At 57.4% G+C, this 19882-nt stretch overlaps 2 protein-coding genes across 6 annotated transcripts; both read right to left on the bottom strand.

Annotated features, from left to right (window-relative positions):
- Nucleotides 1-336: 336 nt before the first annotated feature.
- On the bottom strand, nucleotides 337-4427 carry Vps28 (VPS28 subunit of ESCRT-I). 3 transcript variants are annotated; one of them, XM_046449130.2, is made up of 11 exons: nucleotides 4309-4347; nucleotides 3464-3530; nucleotides 3197-3271; nucleotides 2892-2920; nucleotides 2734-2771; nucleotides 2365-2454; nucleotides 1587-1692; nucleotides 1363-1464; nucleotides 900-953; nucleotides 729-820; nucleotides 337-647 (listed from the first exon to the last, which is right to left on the bottom strand). In XM_046449130.2, exons 6-11 carry the CDS (start codon nucleotides 2442-2444, stop codon nucleotides 530-532), a joined length of 552 nt encoding a protein of 183 aa, XP_046305086.1. In that variant the 5' UTR covers nucleotides 2445-2454; nucleotides 2734-2771; nucleotides 2892-2920; nucleotides 3197-3271; nucleotides 3464-3530; nucleotides 4309-4347; the 3' UTR covers nucleotides 337-529. The 3 variants fall into 3 exon arrangements, with proteins under 3 accessions (XP_046305086.1, XP_046305083.1, XP_046305084.1); XM_046449127.2 differs by lacking the exon at nucleotides 3197-3271 and having other exon boundaries at nucleotides 4309-4427; XM_046449128.2 differs by lacking the exons at nucleotides 3197-3271; nucleotides 4309-4347 and adding an exon at nucleotides 4091-4255.
- Nucleotides 4428-4569: 142 nt separating this feature from the next.
- Tonsl (tonsoku like, DNA repair protein) lies at nucleotides 4570-16064 on the bottom strand. Of its 3 annotated transcripts, XM_046448999.1 has the most exons (26): nucleotides 15979-16064; nucleotides 15799-15894; nucleotides 15550-15692; nucleotides 14886-15069; nucleotides 14527-14656; nucleotides 14044-14215; nucleotides 13849-13963; nucleotides 13220-13365; nucleotides 12988-13140; nucleotides 12616-12741; nucleotides 12297-12486; nucleotides 11259-11341; nucleotides 11079-11168; nucleotides 10649-10721; nucleotides 10384-10547; nucleotides 10183-10306; nucleotides 9307-10061; nucleotides 9129-9205; nucleotides 8647-8797; nucleotides 8481-8559; nucleotides 7818-8119; nucleotides 7481-7652; nucleotides 6680-6855; nucleotides 6178-6251; nucleotides 5607-5740; nucleotides 4570-4801 (listed from the first exon to the last, which is right to left on the bottom strand). In XM_046448999.1, exons 1-26 carry the CDS (start codon nucleotides 16001-16003, stop codon nucleotides 4617-4619), a joined length of 4119 nt encoding a protein of 1372 aa, XP_046304955.1. In that variant the 5' UTR covers nucleotides 16004-16064; the 3' UTR covers nucleotides 4570-4616. The 3 variants fall into 3 exon arrangements, 2 of the variants coding, with proteins under 2 accessions (XP_046304955.1, XP_046304958.1); XR_006852588.2 differs by lacking the exon at nucleotides 6178-6251 and having other exon boundaries at nucleotides 4669-4801; XM_046449002.2 differs by lacking the exons at nucleotides 14527-14656; nucleotides 15550-15692; nucleotides 15799-15894; nucleotides 15979-16064 and having other exon boundaries at nucleotides 14886-15006.
- Between the last annotated feature and the right edge of the window lie 3818 nt (nucleotides 16065-19882).

The raw sequence follows: 19882 nt of genomic DNA, 5'->3' as shown, positions 1-19882 counted from the left end.
ACCTGGCCAGGACAGTGATCTCTGAGTCAGGTTCACAACGACTGCTAGGGCAGCTGGCAGCCTTGTTATGGTTGGTAGTTTTTCATGAAGCCCAGCTGCCTGGAGCACTCAGGTGCTGAGTGGGGAGGCTGGCATGTCAGGCGCGGTAGAGATTCCCCCAGCCCTCCTACGTGCCCAGGCAAGGCCCACTGGGGAGGACAATGCCCCTGCAGAAACAGATTGTGTGCAGAGTGGAAGTGACAGGGCCAAGCTCCCATGCTGATTTGGGGAGCAGTGGCTGCAGGATCCTACCAGAAGGTCAGCAGGGTAGACAGATCAGGCAGGGCAGGCCCAGGATAGCTGCCCACCGCAGGCAGAACAATAGCATCTTTATTGGGGGTGAGTCTTGACAACACAGACACAGACAGCTGCTCTCTCTGGACATCAAGTCTCACAAAGCTGTCCAGGGTGGGTGTGGCCAGAGGAAGTGGGGAATGGTCCCCTAGGTAGCCATCCCCCATCCCCCATCCCCCATGGGCCACTCTGAGGCTCAGGCGTGCAGGAAGCGGTTAAAGGCGTTGTAGGCGGACTCCAGATCGAAGAGCATTTGCCGTACCTGGGAGTCATCCAGCTCATCAGATGCTGACATGCCGCTCAAGGTCTGTAGCCTGGAAGCAGAGTGAGTGGGGGTGTGGGCAGCAAGGCCATGAGGGCCCCTCGCTGAGGGCCTACATAGGAGAGGCACTCACCATTGGCTGACTGTTTGGCGGCCCTCGAAGTCTGGGGGCAAGTGGCTCATGCGGTGCATGGTCTCCATCAGCTCCCGCAGGTCAGGCTGGATCTGCAGACACAGGTGAGGGGCTGGGACTCTGGCCCTGCCTGCCCACCCACCCAGTCCCCATTCCGTCTGACTCCTTTACCTCGTCCATGGCGCGGATTTCTAGGCGCAGTTTGTCCATTACTGTGATGAAGAGCTGGGGGGGGCGTGTACGAGGTTTCACAGACCAGCTTGGTGTAGGGAGGCCCCTGGCAGGTTCCCCTGCAGGGCCAGGCCCAAGGCCTAGCCTGCCTGCTGCTCCCACCTCAGGTTCTTCACCATACCTGATCCCGAAGCCCTGGGGCTCCTTCCTGTCTGGGGCATTATGTACAGGACCCTCCTGGGGGTGTCTCCTGGCTGCAAGGAGAGCTATGTGGAAACTATGGGTACACCTACATACAACTTTCCCAGGCCAGGATCTTGCCAGAGTGGACCCTGTGCCTGTCTCATAGGTGCCTATGGGCAGCCAGGTGGGCTTTGGGATGCTGCTCAGCTGAGGCCCTGGGACTCTATACCAGCGATGGGCTGCAGCAAGTCCTCCCGCCCTCCCAGGAGACTGGGCTTACTGAGACAACATCAGCAATACAGCGGTTGAGGTTGCCCTTGTCATCCTTGATGGTGATGGGCCTGTCTTCCTTAACCCTCTCCATGGCGAGTGGGCAGTCCAGCTGAAGGGAGCAGATGCAGGTGCTCAGTCTTGCAAAAGGGCAGGCCCTATGCAGGCCATGGCCTCTTCTCAGGGGCACCCCACCGCACCCTTCCTGTGGTGTGGAGAGAGTGGCTCACTCACGCGGAACTTGCGGCAGAATTCATCAATGGAACTGATTTCTGAGCCTTGAACCTGCCGGAAGGCAGCTTTGTACTGGACCAGGAGCCGAGAGCAGGCTGCAGTGTACCTAGTGAAAGGGCCAGCTGCTACCCATGCCTGAAACCAGCCCCCGCTCATCCTGCTTTCCCCAGCCTGTTCAGACACAGTGGCTCTCATGGAAGACCAGGTGATGGAGTCAGAGACTGGACACTGAGGGCTGAGGCTTGCCATCAAGTCTGTACAAGACAAGAATTCTGGGAGAGAGCAGAGGCCAAAATACAATGGCCACAGGGGATAAGACTCACATTGGCACAGGTTCACATTGTCCTGAGGGGCCAATGGCTTGCTGGGCTTATTACCTCACTGAATGAAACCCCCACATCCACACTGGGTGCCAGGCCTAAGTAGCACTGCCTCCTACTAGACATCCCCAACCTCCCTCCTGGCCTCCAAGGACTTTCCATGAATCTGGTCACCCATGCCTGGCAGACAGGGCCAGGAGCACACACATTTGCATGTCTGTCCTTCACTAGATATCTTTCCACCCATGCAAGGTTTCCCTGGTTGAAATAGCACTGAGGCCACCTAGCACCCAGGAGCATTACCATGGTGCTGGGAGCCCTACAGAAGTGAGTGCCCCAGTAGAAGCCCCAGACCACTATTTCTGCTGCCTACTGAGCCCCTCTGCCTTGCAGAGCGTAGAAATTGGCTCCCAAGGTAGGGTACCCTTTGGACATTGAAGGGTAGTGGGCTTGCTCACTCGTTGGGGGTGACGCAGTCCTTGATGTATGCTTTTTCCAGTGCCTGCATTGTCTTCACTACTGCAAACAGCTCTGCCATGTTGTCATACCTGAGATGATCTGACCATCAGGCACGGCCCTGAAGCAGGGAAGCCTCCCACAATGGGACGCAGCTACGGTGGAACTGTCAGCCCACCTCTCAGCCCATCCCTGGCAGATGTTCCTTGGAAAATGTCCCCCAAACCTGACCCCATGTTGTCTTCCCCAACCATGTGACCCATGTTGTCTTCCCCAACTACCAATGTGGTGGCGGGTTTGGGAGTGGCTACTCCCAGAAGGCTTGGATGGGCACAGGTGCATGCTGGGGGCAGCCTGGATGCTTGACTTACTTCTCCCTCTCCCGGGCATTCTTGTACAACTTCACTTCCTGTTGGAGAGAGTACGTAACATGTTACCCAGTTGCATCTGGTGGCCCCAGCGGCCAGTGGGGGTCCACACAGCTGTTTGCTGTGGGCCAACACTGGCCAGGTGGGCACCTGACACTCACCTCATACAGCTCTGGCTTGTTTCCAGGGGCTGCAACAGAGTAGGCAGAGAGCTATTAGGCTGGCCACAAAGTGACCCCAGGGCAGTTTCTGATCCCAGCCCCATTCAGTTTCCTCCCTCAGGCCTCTCCTGAGCTCTATCCCAAAGAACTTAGATGGAGCTGAAGGATGGGGGTTCCATTTTCACTCCCAGTCAGTGGGCAGGATACTGGTTTTGAATGGCTATGGCAGGCCTAGCTGCACAACAGGGAGAACCCCACTTTGTTTACAATGCCACAGTGTGGTGCAAATAAGGCTTGTCACACACCTTACAACTTGGGCTCAATGCAGGAATCCCCAGGATGCCGATGCTCTGTGCACACTGAAGCTCATCATCTCTGTGCTGAACAAGGCCAGGCTAGCTCTACCTGGAGGTCTTGGGGCTCTTACTGTTTATCTCTGGCCACCTCCAAGGCAGTATGAAGGTGGGGGGAGGTCGGTGACTTAATGACTCCCTCCTCTAACACATTCCCATCAGTCCCACCACAGCATAAGCCTGGGCCCTTCCTGTTCTGCTCGGTGCAGACATACTCACCTCCCATGCCGGGAGTGGCTGGGATCCCGTGAAACATCCTGCAGGCTCTGTCAGCCACAAGTGAGACCTGGGGAGTACATTCAGCCCCAATTCAAGAGGACCCTGACACCCTGAGTCAGGCCCTGATATCCATCTTCCCCACTGGCCCTCCACAACTATCAAAACACAGAGCCCAAGTGGTGTCAGAAGCGAGAGAGGCTGGAGGCACTGAGAGTGATGTGCAGGACAGAAGATGGAACCCTCATCCTTCTGAGACAGGAGGAAGTGACAGTTGTTGGAACACAGCATTTGAGGCAGAGGAAAGCAACCCAGCACCACCCTTCAGAGAGGGGCTGGGCTTTCTGAGCCCAGAATGTTCTAGGATAAAAGCAAGGAAAGAGGGTTTTATCGTAGTATGGTAGGAATTGGAGTGCTAAAGGCAAGCTCGTCGTGGGAAGGCTCCCTGCCGGCAGGGCCCTTTTGGAAACACGACCCCTGCAACGGTCTTGCCTACTAAAGAAGTTGGGGGGATGGCTAAGGCGTGAAGCCACAGTCGCAACGAAGAATTTGAGACAGGGTGGAAATAAAAAAGGAGTTAAAAGTGAGACGCCCGTCTCTGGCCTAGTGGCATCAGGACGGTGGGCGAACCCTGACGGCAGGGGCCTGGTGGGCAGGTGCGGGCGGCGACCTAGGGAGTCGCCAGCCTGGCGCGCGGTCCCCGAAGCAGCATCACAGCTCGCCGGCGGGACGGAACCCCGTGCTCCGGCTCCCTCCGAGCACCTGGGCGGGGGCGAACGGGGGACGTCCGAGGGGTCGGGTCGAGGGGCCGCCCGCCGCCCAGGCCTGTCCCGCCCCGCCGCGAGTACCTGGGCGCTCTCGGCCGCTCCCGGAGATGGCGCCGGGGCGGAGCGCTCCCGGCAGGCCACTCGGCGCTCGCCCGCGCCCACTGGAAAGGGCGCGATCGGCAGCTCGGCGCTCGGCGCTCGCGCCTGCGCTCCGCGTGGGGCTAGCCTTGGCCACGCCCCCGCGGGCCGGTTCCCGCCAGGGACCTCTTAGAGGAATGGGCTGAGGCAAAGTGAATCCCGCCTTACACCACCCACCCTCCTCCCAGGAAGCCACTCCAAGAAGGCAGCAAAGACGTTTATTGAGGCTTCTGGGCAGGGGACGGGCAGGGTCAGAAGTCCCGGAAGAAGAGCTGGGGGCCCCGGGTCAGAGTGCATGAGCTGGGACTCTGCAGCCGCTGGCGCAGGGCATCGTGGTCCTCGGCACACAGGCCTCTGCTACATAGTTGGAGCTCCCGCAGCTGCATGGTGATTTTGTCCCAGAGACCCGGGCCCAGGGGACCCTGGACAGTGCAGCCTGGAGGGCAAAAAAGTCCTGCTTCATCGCGGGAAGGAGCCGTGCCTGGCCCATGGTCAGGCAGATGGGCCCACTGGTGGACGCCACCCCCACCCCCACCCCGACTGTACAGCATGCCTACACTTTGGCCCACCCACCCATAGAATGAATTTTTAGGAGAGCTCTATGTCGTGGGCCTGAGGGCTCAGAGCTTGGTCCTCTGGCCAGAAAGCCCAGTAGCCTCAGAACCTGGGGAAGCTGCGTGATGTCGCAGGTGCCAGGAATCCAGCCAGGTGTGGAAGCAGGAAGTGAAAAGCCCAGGAAGAACTCAGGGGTTCCCTTGTGCACAAGCCTATGTCCCCTGAAGGGCAAAGCCTGCCTTTCTGCCCAGGCCTCAGCTAGGGATGCCAGGCTGCTGGTGGGCCAGTTCACCAAATGCCCCTCTTTTGGAGTTGTCCTTCAGACAACACAGGTGGGGGCTGCCCTGGTGTTGCAGAATAAGCTACATTGTCACAGCCAGGACAGAGAGGGTCAAAGCAACCCCTGCCAGAAGGTGGGCGGGTCCCATTGTGGCACTGAACCTGGACCCTGGGTTTCCTCTTCCTGCCATCAAGAATGAGGAGATCCCTGTGGATGAGGAGCCTTTCTGTTATTGTCTACACTTGAGGGTTAGGCTGGATTGGGCAGAGGCGAAGACCCCAGGCTCCCCTGTCCCTTTCTTGTCATGCTCCACACTGTCTTTCATCATACTGGCTTCTTAGGAGAAGTTCCCTGAGCCTCAGCCTGTGAAAGCGTGGCAGAGGTGGCCACCATACTCAGCCCTCACCTGAAAGGCCAAGGAAGTGGAGGCCTTGGGGCCTCTGCTGGAGGGCAGACAGGAGCTCCTGCAGGCTGGCACAGCTGATTTCAGGGTTGGCAGACAGGTCCAGAGAGATGAGTGAGTGGCAGAGAGGCAGGCACCTGAGACAGTGTGGGAAGTTCAGGGATTAGCTTCCACAGAAGCCCTCACTCAATCTCTAGGGAAAGTTGCCCTACAAACCCTAGCTTTGGGAGCCATAGGCCAGGCCCAGCAGGCTGTGGCCCAACACAGCATAGGGAAGGTTGGCAGCACTACCTAGAGGTCGAGACTGCCAAACTCGCACACCTCTTGTCGCTCCCCTTAGAGCCAGCCAAGTCTCCAGGGACATGGACTGATGTACAGAGGTGTGCCAAGAAAGGCCATATAAGAAGGAAAGCTCTCAAGAGTCACAAGAGTATGGTAAAAAAAAAAAAAAAAAAAAAAAAAAACCTTTAGCATGCTTGCCAGGCCAGCCCTAAAGACAGGGTGAATGTCAGAGGAACAGGGTCCCAGGTCTTCAGGCTGAGACCCCCAACAGGCAACAGGGCAGGGGCATCACCTGCTTAGTTCTCTCACAGCTTTGTCATTCAGGTAATTTGCAGACAGGGTCAGGTGGACCAGAGCACAGTCTTCCTGGACATAAGCACAGGGAGGGAGCCAAGCCCAGTGGGCACTGGTCCTCCCTCCGTCCTGGCAGAGGTCCCCACACCCAGGAAGCCCCTGAACTTGGAAGTGAGAAGAAAATTCTTCTCCTTCCTGGTGTAAGTCATGCTTGGCTCCTTGTGATGTGAAAACCACAAGGACTCGGCCCCAGCTGGAAAAGTCCCTGGGAGAAAACACAGGGGCTTGGTGTGTTCCTTGGGAACTGTTTGGGGTAGAGAGGCCATCCCAAATCCCAGATGTCCTTTATGGTGGCCAGGAATTCATAGCCTGAGGCAGGTGTCTATACAGGTGTCCTGCAGCTGTTGTCCCAAATCAATCCCTCCAACCTCCCAAAGGTCACAGCTATGGGAACCTTTGGTCTCTGAAGCCTCATGTTCTGGCTTTTGTCCACCTCATACCTTGGCCAGGTACCTGACAATGGGCTCCATGAAGCCCAAGTCACTCTTGCTGGTTGCCACGGAGCCAAGTTCTAGGTGCAAAAGAGTACAGGTGGGCAGGCTTTGCAGGGCCTTGGTCAGGGCAATGGCACCCAGGGCATTGTAGGATAAGGACAGGGTCTTCAAGCGCTCAGCATCTGTACCAGGACCAGAATTTGTAGGCCTCATGTGGCCACCATCCTACCCACCCTCCACCCTGAGTTCTGGGCCTAGAACACTTATGACCCCTTTTGGAGAGGCTCTTCTCCATTAATTTTGTGGGGGAAACAGGTTTATTGGCAACGGCTCTTGCCCAAGTTCTCTTGAGCCCAGCCTTCCCCACCCACCAATCCCTGGCTGCTGGAGATGGGCCCTGGGCCAGCATATCTGTGGGGGGATCAGGAGGAACTCACACCACTGTTGCCCAACATAGCCCCTGCCCCAGGGATCCCTAGGTGGCTCTATTCCCAGCCTCTTGGCACTAGGGCTGCCAGTTATGCTCATGGCAGAACTGAGGCACGCAGAAGGCTCTAGCCATAGGCATGTGGTGGGGTTCAGGGCAGAGATGGCCTGCCTGGGATCCTGCCTGTAGTGTGCTGTGGTCTGGGAGCACAGCCCAGACAGGTCCAGCACTCACACGTCTACCTGTGCGTTCAGAGGAGTTAGCTCCTCCTGAAGAAGCCAGGCTTGAAATCCCAAGCAAATCCCATCTTGGTCCTTATGCCCAAGACCCTTAATGCCTCCACACCTGGCTCAGGGATTAGACCTGCCTGGTCAGCTCACCTTGGAAGGCACTGCCCAGGGCTGCCTGGTGGCTCAGGAAGAGGCTGGGACCAAAGCCACAAGCCTTCAGGCGCAGAGTGCTGAGTAAGGGGCAGGCCCGCAGGAGGGAAGCCAGGGCCTGACCACAACTGTCTCCTAGAGGGTTCATGCTTAAGTCCAGCTCTTCCAAGTTCTGTGGAAAACATGGTGAGCACTGAGCCCCTTGACATCCATGGGCCCAGTCCCCTCAGGTCTAGTCTCCTTGCAGGATCCCTGTTCCCGGCTGGGCATTGGCCAGTTCTCCCAGCTGTTGCAACCTGTTACTAGAGTTGCTGGCCTGCTGCACCCTAGGCTCTACCTGCAAGGTGGCCTGGCCTTGAGGGCCCCCGGCAAGTTGGCGTAGACTTTCCTGGCCCAGGTGATTAGACGAAAGATCAAGGAGGACCAGGCTGGGCATGGTGCTCAGAGCAGCCAGCAGCTCACTGGCACATCCATCCCCGAGCCGATTCCCTGCCAGGTGCAGCTCCCGGAGCGTTGTGTGTAGCTTGAGGGCTCGAAGCAGGGGTGTGAGCTGGGCCTGGCTCAGGGCCAGGGAGCAGGCACTGAAGGAGGGGCTTGAGCCCTGGTGCTCCATGGCCTGCAGCACCTGTTGGTGTTCCCCTGATGAGGGAGACATGGGGTTACTAGGGCCAGTGCCTACATCTTGCCTTTGGAGTTCTGTGGACAAACCAGGCAGCCCCAGGAGTTAAAGCTGAGTCTATTCCTACAAGCCTGGGATTCAGTGCCATGAGTATCTGCATAGGTGGGCCACTCTCACATCTCCATCCCCCAACAAGGTTCCTGGCAGCTCCGTTCCTCAGCTCAGGGTTGTCTGCCCCCACCTGTCACCCACTCGTGGGGGCAAGGGTTAGGCAGGGAAGGGTGCACCACAGAACTGGAAATGGCAACTGGAAGATGGGGCCTGCATACCAAACACCTTTGCTCAGGGCTTCACCTAAAGCCAGGCTCTTGGAGCCCTTACCTTGTCCCAGGCTCTGGCAGGCCCTGCGGTAGCGGTCGATAAGTGGGGGCAGGTCCCATGAAGTCACTTCAGCCAACACCTGAAGAGCACCGTTGGTGAGCTCCATTGGTGAGCAGCCTGGAGAGGCAGCTCCTGGGGGTGGTCTGTGCCCACGGCTGTGGCTTACCTCATCGTTGCTCTGCAGCACATCAGGGATGGAGTCCTGCGGGGCCAGCAACGCGCCCTCCTTCCGCAGGCTGAGTCTGGGCAGGAGCCCACAGGTCTGGTAGTATCGCTGGGAGGCCTGCTCAGCCAGCCAAGCCACAGAGTGGGCCTCACTGTTGGGGGAGGGTGGGCTGCTGCATCCAGGAGGTGGCCTAGGGCTCTGCCAACACTGCTGAGGCCTGCAGCCCTCTCTCCTGGTGGCTTTCCCACCCCTCCCCTGAACAGCAGCCTTCTGTCCCTGCAGCCTGCTCCTCAGACGACTCCTAGGGACTATAGGACTGCCCAGGCCACATTCACTCAGGGACCCTAGGGAACAGTAGGGACAGGCCACCGAGGCAGTCATCACAAAGGAACTGTGTACGGTGCTACCACTGAGGGTTCAGGCAAGGGGCTGCATGGTGGGCAGGGGGGACTGGGGTTCAGAGAGGGTAGATGTCACCATACCTGTGTGGGACAGGGACAAGGAAAAGGTTATCCTGAACTTGAACTCGAATCCGGATGGGAGGAGGCTGTACTAGACCCTGATAGGAGGAACAGGGGACAGGGCAGTCAGGAAAGACAGAGGCCTCCATCTCCACCTGCCCAAGCTGGGGGTTAGCTCTGCTACCAGCTTGTCACCCACCGAGGGCTGGCCTGTTGCAGGGCTTTCCCCAGGGACCCTGAGCACATTGGGATTCTCTGAGAGCTCTGCAGCCAAGCTGCTGCCTCCAGCTCTGTCCAGTGTGCTGCAACTCTCAAGACAGGTCAGGCGGCTCTGCCTGGTCCGGGTTCGGGGCCTGGCAGGGTGTTCCTCATCGTCTGGCCCTACAGTACTGGGCCTGTTGCTGTCCCCACTGCCCTGGGGGCGGGGCAGGCGGAATGGGCGGCTGCGGGGCAGGGGTGTGTCCAATTCCAGCCAGTCTCCAGCCAGGTATTCCTCCTCCGGAATGAGTGCTGTCTGGGGTGTAGGGGCTTCACCTGGGCCCCAAGGGCCCTGCCTGAGGCAGCGGCTCTGGGCACTGCCCACACCTCGGATGGCTGCCTGATAGGCTGCCTGGCCAGCACTCACTGTACTCGCCTCCCTGATGCTGGCAGGGCAAGCTGTCCTGGCCTCATCCCGTTGTGCTGGGGCAAAGCACCTTGGCCTCTTCTGGGATGGCATTTGGGGCCCAGCACTGTCCTCCCCCTCTGAGCTGCTGCTGCTGGCCAACCTATGCCTGCTCCTTCGAGGCCTTGCCACAACTGATGCAGCCTGCTGTGGGGAAACCCTGGTGCAGGCTAGAGAGGCCTCTGAGGACCTAGGAGTGTGCCAAGGGGGTTCTGGGCAGGGGCTTGAGGGAGGAGAGGTCTCAGGATCAAACAGGTGGTTACTTGGGATGGTCCAGGAGGCTGGGGAGGCTGTAGGAGGGAGAATGCATCATGAGACAGTTACCAGACTCTCTCTCTGCCCCCTATGCTGGAGTGTTAGTCAGGGCCCAGAGCCCAGGGCAATTCCGCAGGTGAAGAAGGCCCCACTTGCCTGAGCCTGAAGAAGCCGCCTGGAGCCTCCTCTCCATGGCTGCTGCCTTCTGTCGCGTCTCAAGGTCTAGGTCCCTGCAGTACAACTTCACCCACTGCTGCAGTGTCTCCAGTGGGCTATGGCCCTGTGTAGCACCCAGATGAGCAGGGAACAGAGCAGCTCCCACCCACCCTCCCACCCACCACCACTACTCCAGCTCACCTTCCTGGTTCGGAGGGTGACAGATGCCCCTCGCTCAATAAGCAGCTCAGCCACCTCAAAGTGGCCACAGGTAAGGGCGTCATGTAGAGGGGTAATGCCCTCACACCCCTGGCCACCTGGATCATCCACTGCAGCCCCATGGTCCAGCAGGAAGCGGACGATCTCTGCAGGTAGGGACATAAGCCCAGCTCCCAATGTCTGCTCAGCCCCTCCCCGCTCTCTAAACCCCATGTTGTGCACCAGGACTTGCCCATCCCCTGCTCACCCAGGTGTCCAAAGTTGCAGGCTTCATGTAGAGGTGTCCAGCCACAGTAGTCCCGAGGATTCAGGGGGTGGCCCTGTGACCAAGGACAGGAAGGAGCCTGGCCCTGTGTGCTTTGCAGCCTGGCTCTGGCCCTCTCCTCCACTGCCTGAGGTCTCCTCAATGGGGGTACCACTTCTGCCCAATAAGGCTGGCTGAGCAGCCACAGCACACCCTCTAGCCTATGTCACTTGGTGCCCTGGGGCAGGCACAGTGCCTAGCTGAAGGGCCTGAGGTAGGAGGGAGGGCACCAGGGTTCTGGTCTGTAAAACAGTCCCCATCCTGGCCAGGCCAATCCAGATTCTGCTTGGCATCTTAGGGCCCATTCTAAATATGCCCATAGCTCCTCCCTAATGGAGCTAGGGTCAAGCAGTCTGTTGGCGTGATAGCTTACCTGCCTCACAAGGTCCTGGACACGGCGCAAATGGCCCTCAATGCAGGCTCGGTGCAGCAGGGTCTCCCCCATATCATTGCGACGGTTCCACTGTGGGCAGAGTAGCCTTGACTTGGGGCAGAGGTGTGAGGGATGGGTACGGCTGCCAGGACAGGAGGGACTGGGGCACATGGTCCTTACCCTGTTCACCTTCCGCCGGCCTAGGCAACCCTGAAACTCCTCATCCTCCTCCAGCTGCCAGGCCAGGCTGTCAGCATCATCCTCTGGAAGAGTTGACCCAACTGACTGAGCCTGTGAGAAGCCAGCAGTAGAAACATACCCCTGCCCTGCCCAGGCTCCTCTGACCTCTGAGGCAGCAGCAGCCATAAGCAGGAGAGCAGAATTCAGACCTGTGGGGCCAAACCCTGCTCCTAGGCTACCCCTCACCTGCCAAGGCCCCATTATTCCTCTGCCAACAGGGGATGCAGCCCTCCCTCAGTGGAACTGTCCACTCACCCCTGCCCCCAGGCTCTGCTCTACAGGGCAGTCTCCATCCAGACCTTCTGCCACCCTCTCAAATATCTTTGTTAGGCCGTGTACCCTGCCTGTTCTCACTTTCCACCCACTCCTGGTCCTGGTGATACTCAAAGATTCTCTTGTGTTCCTTCCCTGCTGCCACTGCTCTTTCTACACTATCTTCTGTTGCCTACCTGTTGAATGGTTCTCCCTTATGTTTTAGTCCTTGGTCACCTCTTCCCACACCGCTCACACACCAGCAATGTCCAACCTGACCTTCCTCTAAGACCTGGCCCAACTTCCCATGGCTGCTGGGTTACTTACTTGTGGTCCTAGAGGCCCCTGAAGTTTTCAAGTCAGTCTTTCCGATCTGCTCTAGTCAGTCCTTCACACCCACCCTCTGCACAGCTGACCACACCAGCCTCTGGAGGGTTCCAGGAATGTGCTTCGCTCTGGCATGAAGCAGCAAGGCCCTGAGATGCACCCTACCTCACCCTGCCTAGATGTGCAACACAGGCCTCTACTGGACTATCTCCCCAGGCTCTGGCCCTGTAGAGCCTCCCTGTAGGCTTCCAGCCCTTTGTCCACCTCCACAAAAGCAAGGGCTGCCTGCCTGACTGCTAGTGAGTCCTGAGCAGGCTCTGTGTAGGCAAAGTACCAATCCAGGACCTAATCCAGAGCAAGAGTCAGGGACAAGGCCAGCTGCAGCCACACTGCCCTCACCACTCTCTGAGAGCTCTAGCTCACTGGCCTCTAGGGCCACGCTAGCTGCCGCCTCTTCCATCGCCTCCTCCTCCTCCTCTTCCACCAGTTCTTCAGCCGCACTCAGCTCTTGCAGTCTGGTTTCGGTGCCAGGAGCTTCTTGGGGCTGTAGCCTCAGCTGCACAGTGTGGAGGTGCTGCAACACCTGCTTCTGAGGAGAAAGAGGACATCTTCTTGCTCAAGGCTGGGGGTGGGGTGGGGAGAAAGGGGGCATGAGATAAGAGGGACAGGCAAGTTGGGCTTGCTGGGGACCCAGTAAAGGTGGGGCAGGCTCAGGTACCTGCAACTGGGGCCGCTGGGCCTGCTGGGCACAGTTAAGAGCCTTCTGGAAGCATGGAGCCAGAAGCTCATATGCATCACCAGCCTCCTCGCGGGAGAGTGCAATGTTGAACCAGGTATTGGCCTCCTGGAGTGGAGGAAGAATGAGCTGATGGCTGCTGCCCACGACATCCATAGGCTGGCTTCCCCAGGTGCCTACACACAACAGGAATATCTGCCTGGGTTCTACCCCATCTCCAAAAAATGGAGCTCAACGATTCTCAGAAGGAAGTCCTGTCCAGAGAGGCACCCATCTATGCGCACTAGAGAATGGTGGTCCTAAGGCAGAGTCCTGAGGACAAACCTACACTGAGGAGGGAACAGGGCACATCACCTCCAGAGCATTGCCATTGCGCAGCCTGAGTTCTTCTTCATAGTGGTATACTGCCTGGCGATAGTCCTTCATGTCTGCCCGTGTGGCGGCCAGGGACACGTGGATGGTGGCCAGCTCGAGGTCTGGTCTATTCAGTCGCTCAGCAAAGTGCAGCTGGAGAGAGGCACAGTAAGCCCCAGGTCCACTCTGTACCTTGCTGGCTCTTTTCTCCCACCCCACAGGGGCCACACACCTGGTTCTGATAAGCCTCAATAGCCTTGGGGAAGTCAGCCGCCTTAGAGAACAGGTCCCCCAGCTGCTCACAGATGGCCATGGCACCCTGAGGGTCACTGCTCTCAGACTCCTCCAGCTGCTGTTGCAGCCTGATCACTGCTAGCACTGCCAGAAAGAGTCTCATGCAAGGGGGCAGCATAGCATTCGACACTGACCCCAGTCCCACCACCGGCCAGCAGATAAGAGAGGGTAGAAGAATCTACCATGTGGGTCCTTCAAAATCAGAACAAATAAGCTTACAGTCTGTAATAGTGCCTGGCTTGCAGCAAGGGCTCATCATTGTCAATCAGCACTGACCATCACTATGATCAGTATAGAGTCACACACATGTCACCTGTCAGCTTGTCAGTGAAGATACTGCCTTGTGAATAAAGGCTTGGCCAGTCCCCCAACCACCCTGCAATGCCCTTTGACATGTTGTGCTACAGGCTCAGACGAAAATGAGGGTTTGTCTGAGTCAACAGGGACCTATTCCTCTTGCTGGGAGAGGCCCAGATAAAGTTGACACATACTTGGGCCTCCTCTGCTGGAGGAGCAGAGCCCTCCCAACTCTTTTGGGGTTCACCCTCAGGCCCTGTCCAGCCTTACCATACTTGAGGCTCTGGCAGACAGCTGCCCTCTGTACAGGTTTCTGGGAACCCAGCCTGTAGGCCTTCTTCAGGGCACGTTTGGCAGCTAAAAAATCCCCCAGATCTTGGAGGACCTATGGAGAAAAAGAAAGTGAGGTGCTGACTCCCTAGGGACCAAGCCCATCCAGAGGGGGCTGAGCCTAGAGGGCAGCACCTGGGAGACCATCACACAGCACTCGCTCTCCATGAACCGCTTCTTCATGGCACGTGCACATTCCCGGGCCCCCTCCAAGCAGCGCATGGCCTGAGAGTGCTTCCCTTCCCGACAGTAGATGGCACCCAGGTTATAGCGGGCACGGAACAGGTCCTCATAGAGGTGGTTCTGCCTGCAGAGGGCGAGGTAACAAGTGCTCAAAGTGCCCAGGACCCTCCCCTGATCTATAACAGTGGACAGAGGACAGCAACGTACTTAAGATACCCCTGAGGTGCAAAGATTACTGAGCTAGTTATGGTTACTGACGCCACAGGGATTACAGCTCTGCCATGCTGTGAGCTTGGGACCTGAACCTACTCCTCCCCAACTCTCCGCACAGATGACCGGCTTCTCTGCCCATGGAAGAGCAATAGCCTGACCAGACTGCCCTCTCTGGAAGACCTTGGGGCCCTGCTCCCTCCTGGGGTGGGGATAGAGCCTCACTCAGCGAGAAAGATGCTTTTCTTGAAGTAGTCATTGCACAGGGCTGTCTGCTGCAGGCTCTCAAAAGTAAGACCCAGGTTGAGGTAGAGTCGAGTCCTCATCTCACTCAGCTCTCGCTGGGACAGGGTCCCTGGAAGATGACCCCCCCCCAAGATACTGAGCTGCTTCCTCCCCCACATGCTCCCCCACACCAACTGTGGGAACAAAGGTCTTGCTACAGGCAAAGCATAAAGGGAACAAAAACCAGATGCCTGCCAGAATCTAGATTGCAGGCAGCAAAGGCCCTATAGACTGTCATGCAGGAGTTTTGGAAAAGGGACCTGGGTGGTGTGTCACGGGAGTTAGGTGAGGGCACCCACCCTCCAGCTTCTCATCTATAATAGCCAAGCTCTTCTCAAAGGCAGCCTGTGCCTGTAGCAAGTCATCCCTCGACTGGCAGTGGTCATAGATGTCCAGGTGGGTGCGGCCAATGGTGGCCCATGCCCTCTGCAGCTCTGTGTGATTGGACAGGGAATCTGCCAGCTCCAGGTGACGGTGCTGGTGCTGGTGGAGGGAAAAAGCAGCTGAGCTGATTGCACCTTAAGCAAACCCATAAGTCCCAACCCCAGGGGAAGCCACTCTCACCCAGGAGAGCCTCTGTTCTCCAAAAGCCCTGCAGTGCCATCCACACATGCCTCATCTACTTAGCGCCAGAGGCTGTCTGTGGTAATAGCTGCTCATAACATAGATGACTTGGAAGTTGGCTGGGGTGTTGCCACCACCTCCAGCAACAGTCGGTCCCGCTCCCTCTTCCCAAAAAACTGGGCAGAAGTAATAGTTCCTTAACAGTTTCTGTTGCCAGGAATTCACTACTGCCTGGTCCCAGGGAAGGCCGCGGTGCGCTGACCCCTGAACCAGGCTGCGTCCCTGGCAGGCCCAGAATGTGTGGCTGCCTACCAGTCCCTCTACTCTGAAACTCCCAAGTGGGGCCTCCTTCCTCAGACAGCAGCCCCATAAGCGCAGGCCGCCGCGCTGGGTGCGCACCTGTAGGGCAGCGGAGTAGTCCTCCATCTCAGCCAAGCGCTCTCCGATCTTGCGGTGAGCCACCGCACAGCCTAGGGTGTCCAGGGCGCTCTCCAGGAGCCGCAGCTCCTGCTGGTGCTCCTCCAGGGCTTCAGCATAGCGGCCTGCATAAGGGCATGGCGCGGGTCACCGGGCCAGGCGGGTTACTGGCGCTTTGGTGGCCGCGGGGAAGAGCAGAGTTCCCAGCCGCCTGCCCGCGCGTGCGCTCACCATGGCTGGCCAGCAGCTCCCCCAGCTGATGGCAGAAGGCCGCCTCCTCGTGCAGCTGCCCGTTCTTCTGGGCCCTGGCCTTGGCCTTGCTCAGCTCTACCGGGAGGAAGAAGGGCGGGGAGATGAGCGGAGACCAACTCCCCGCCCCGCGCTCCCGTACTTGGGCCCCAAGAGACTCACGGCGAAGTTCACGGTCTAGGTTCATGCTTCCGCCGCAGCCGCCGCAGCCGCCGCGATCCGGAGTTCGCGCGCTGCGCCGAGGTTCCGCCCAGGCCCCGCCCCTTCCGTCCAACGCCCAAGCCCCGCCCAAGGCCCTACTCCTGACGTCCACCACGCGGGTCTCTCCTAGGCCCCGCCCCTCCTCGCGGCGCGCGCGGGCGCAGAGCGTCCTGGGAGGTGTAGTCTGCCTGCCTCAGGCACCCTGAGCTTTATGGCCAGATCAGCATCCAGCGTTGGTCACCAGGCAGGGGGCCGGGCGGAGGGGCGTCCTTGCTCACAGCACCTTGGGGCTGCGGCTCCTGCTTTCATCCAGGTGTTCTATTGCACCGTCGCTACGTCCTCCTGAAATCAAAACGCACCACCTCACACTTGGATTAAAAAAGGACGCAGTGCCCTAACGTAAGAAGAAACAAAAGTGACTTGTAGTAAAATACACTTTGGGTAATTGGGCATGTGAAGTCAACCAAGGGGACAGATGCCCCAGGGAACAACCTGCATTCAGGAGACACAGCCAGTCATATTAAAGGACTCAAGATCCCAGGGATGTTTGGGGGAGGAAAAAAAGAAGGAACCGTGTTTTCCTAAATGAACGAAGTACTATTTCCTAGATGTATATGCAGGTTTTATTACTAGAAGATTCAGTGAAGGCACATTAATAAAACTGCGAAGCTACTTTGTGTTGAGAGATAAAAGGGTGTTAGGGTCTAGGCTTGGAGCATTTTAACAGATTTCTCACCTGTAGGAAGGCCTAACACGTCTGGAATCCCATGTCTTGGGGCACCCTGTCCCTCATTACCTTGAACACCAAATATCTGCCATGTCTTGGGGTTCTCACTCCTGGCTACACTGTAAGAAGAGTATTGGACACCTGGTGCTTGGGCTGTGTCCTGAGGCCCCAGAGGAGGTCCAGAAGAAGTGGGAGATAGATGGGTTTATTTTTTTTTATCATAATCAAAACAGATCCAGGACTGGGTTGTGGCTCAGCGGTAGAGTGCTCACCTAGCCCGAGAGGTTCAATCCTCAGCACCACATAAAAATAAAATAAAGGTATTGTGTCCAACAACAACTAAAAAAAAAAAAAAAAAAAAAAAAAAAACAGATCCAATGAGGTAAAACTCAACTCACTGGCAGTGGATGGACAGCAAGGCCTACTGCGGAGAGGGCATTGTGGAGGGCAGATGGGTCCAGTAAGGGCTGCCAGATGGTGAAACAGCACTGGTCTCTAGTTGTGGCCTGGGCCTAGGCTGTTCTGGGCTTTGCTGTCTCCACAGCTGCGGGTGTAAGGTGAGAGTAAGCCTATAGAACTGAGCAGGGGGAGAAGAGACATTGGATGTAGGAGGGTGAAGTGCCCGACCAGGCCCCCAGCTAGACCCAGGGGTGTTGGGAACAATAAGGTCCACACTGTCAGTCCCTTCTACACCCAAATCGTGGCTCTGAAACTGAGGCAGCTACTTGGACAGGCTGGTGAGGTGTGTGAGGAGCATAGTGAGGGACGAGGGGTGGGGTGAGGATCAAGGTGTGTGGAAGTAGAGGCTGGCTGAAGACAGGGTGGCTCAGAAGACACAGGGACGCCCTAGAGCAGCTGGGAAGACCATGAACTGCCTTCCTTCCAGCCCTCGGATTCATAGGACAGCATAGTTCCTAGGGGCCCAATTCCCTTCAGAGATGACTGTCTTCTCCATGCTGTTCTCCAGGTGAGCAGGCAGGAGGTGCTGCACAGGGCTGGAGGTCTGGGGCAGGGCACAGGCTGGGGCGGCGGGGAGGCTGTCTTCTGGTAAGGACACACAGACAAAACATAGTTTGGAATATTTTTTTAAACTACAATTACATACAGAAAATATCCAAAGAAAATGCAGACCACAAAAGTGACATGTAAGTCATTTCTGACAGCCATAAAAGCACTTCTTGCTCTGATGTTTAAAAATTTATTTTTATTGTTTTTGTAAATGTCTCACTTTGGGCAAACTGAGGGATGTGGTGCTCACAGAGAGTGGGAGTGAGATGAGGGGTGCAGAGGCCTGGCTTGGCCTATACCCCCACAAGCCTCCCAACATCTGCAGAGACTAATCACCCCCATCCTCACAGGTGACAGAAAAGGGACCAGGCTGAGACAGCAAGAGGACACAGGCCAGTAGATGTGCCTTCAGTAATAAAGGGTTCATGGTGACAATGGTGCAAGGTTTGTGGTGCCAGTGCCCAGTGTGGCCCAGAGACATGCCAGTCTCCTCCACTGCCCAGTTCCCCTAGGTTGCTAGGCTCAGCTGCTGCATGTGACAGTCATAGGGCAGGGGCCATGCTGGGGACAGTGCTGCAAGGCCTAAGCAGTCCTCCTGGGCATCACCAGACACACCACACCCCTACCCCTTGTCCCCACATCTGTCTTGGGCTGACCCTGTTGTCGACCCTGTGGGCTCCAGCACTGAGGAAAGGCTGTAGGCCGGGCAGCCCTGGGCCTCCTCCCTCCTGGTGGCTTCCCAGACCCCACAGCCACACACATACATACAGATCTGTCACCTCCAAGCCCTGCCAGCCCAGTTGTGCCCTTCCTTGCCCCAGCATAGCTGTGGCCTTGGAGAACAAACCTTCCACTCTGTCCCACCCCAGGAAGCCACCACATCACCCTCTGCTGGATCAGTCTCACAAATACCAGCAAAGGACAGTTCTGCACTGTCCCTCACACCGTCACCTTGGCATCCAGAGGGGCTCCCTGAAGGGCCTCTGTTCTCCACAGGCCCTCTGTGCCTGTCAGTGGGTGTGGGACAGGGCTGCCCCATAAGGGCAGAGGAGTCATCTGGCTGTACCTGAGTCAGAGGCCACCGCTCCTATAGATGTGCTGGGTTTTGGGGTTGGGTCTTTCTTTGCAGAATGCAGAAAGCCAAACATGGGTCTTCCCAACTATCCAGGCCACATCAGCTTTGCAGGAGAGATGGTTCCCCAGAGAGGAGTTCCCTGTAAGCTCTGTGCCCTGAGCTGGGGACAGGAGCCCAAATGGATCTTTGAAAACAGCTCTGAGAAACTTTCTGTCTGTGAGGAGACAGGAGAGCCATCCTTGAGGAGAAAACTGTTTCAGGCAGCCACCCTGGCCCCTGTGCTAAGCCATGCTCAGGAATGTGGTTAGGGCTTGTGCTCTATGCCACAGCTCCTTCTCTCCATTTCTCAGCCCCCTGGGGGTGGGGTGGGAGGAGCCTCAGGGGTCAGTTGGCCTAAACTCTGCACCCATGTGGACAGGGCTATCTAGTCCTTCAACCCCGTGGGGCACAGGCAGCCTGCAGGGAGGGTGGGGGCTGCTCCCAGGTGTGTGGTGGCCTGGTCAGGGCAGAGGAAACCCAGTTCTTTGGTATTAAAGCAAAAAAAGCTATCACAAAAGAGCCCCATCTCCTAAACAAAAGTTGAGGGAAGCAAATTCTACCTTCCCAGTAGCTCTGCGGGTCCCAGGGGAATAAAGGACTAGGGTCTTCTCCTCCAAGCAGGGCTGCTTCCCACTCCCCAGTCCTGCTCATAGCTCACACTCTGTAGGTGAGAAGCCATGCTGCCCAACCTTGGCCCTTGCAGTGGCTCTCTGAACAAAGGCCCAGCAGCCAGTCCCTGAGAGCAGGTTGGGGTGGTGGCCCTCTCTGACCTCACCCAGCCAGGCTCACAGCCAGTGGCCTGCCTCCTTTGCAGCCTGAAGACACTGGGCCCCAAGGCTAAAAGGAAGTGAATGAGCTCTCTCTCACTAAAACGGCATCTCTTTTAGAAGAGCCTGTAAAGAGTTTAATTTTTTTCCTGGGAAGAGACAGAATTTCACCCTGCATTCCGAAAACATCTGCTGAGCCCTGGTGGCTGAGTCTTGCCTCCCTGAAGTAGCCGGGTAGCTGGGAGGGGG

This window comes from Marmota monax, unplaced genomic scaffold (assembly GCF_021218885.2).
Source record: "Marmota monax isolate L192 unplaced genomic scaffold, Marmota_monax_Labrador192_F-V1.1 WCK01_AAM20220418_F8-fsc00073, whole genome shotgun sequence".
NCBI lineage: Eukaryota > Metazoa > Chordata > Mammalia > Rodentia > Sciuridae > Marmota > Marmota monax.
The sequence above is the reverse complement of the archived record's forward strand: the minus strand, read 5'-3'. Positions and strand labels throughout refer to the sequence as shown.

Coding starts and splice junctions, on each gene's coding strand:
- Vps28 (XM_046449127.2), bottom strand. CDS start 3,500: ATGTTTCACGGGATCCCAGCCACTCCCGGCATGGGAG. Junction 1,465..1,586: donor AATTCTGCCGCAAGTTCCGC/GTGAGTGAGCCA, acceptor TGCTCCCTTCAG/CTGGACTGCCCACTCGCCAT. Junction 954..1,362: donor GTATTGCTGATGTTGTCTCA/GTAAGCCCAGTC, acceptor CGCCCCCCCCAG/CTCTTCATCACAGTAATGGA.
- Tonsl (XM_046448999.1), bottom strand. CDS start 16,003: ATGAACCTAGACCGTGAACTTCGCC. Junction 14,216..14,526: donor AAAAGCATCTTTCTCGCTGA/GTGAGGCTCTAT, acceptor CGCCCTCTGCAG/GCAGAACCACCTCTATGAGG. Junction 4,802..5,606: donor CCACTTCCTTGGCCTTTCAG/GTGAGGGCTGAG, acceptor TTTGCCCTCCAG/GCTGCACTGTCCAGGGTCCC.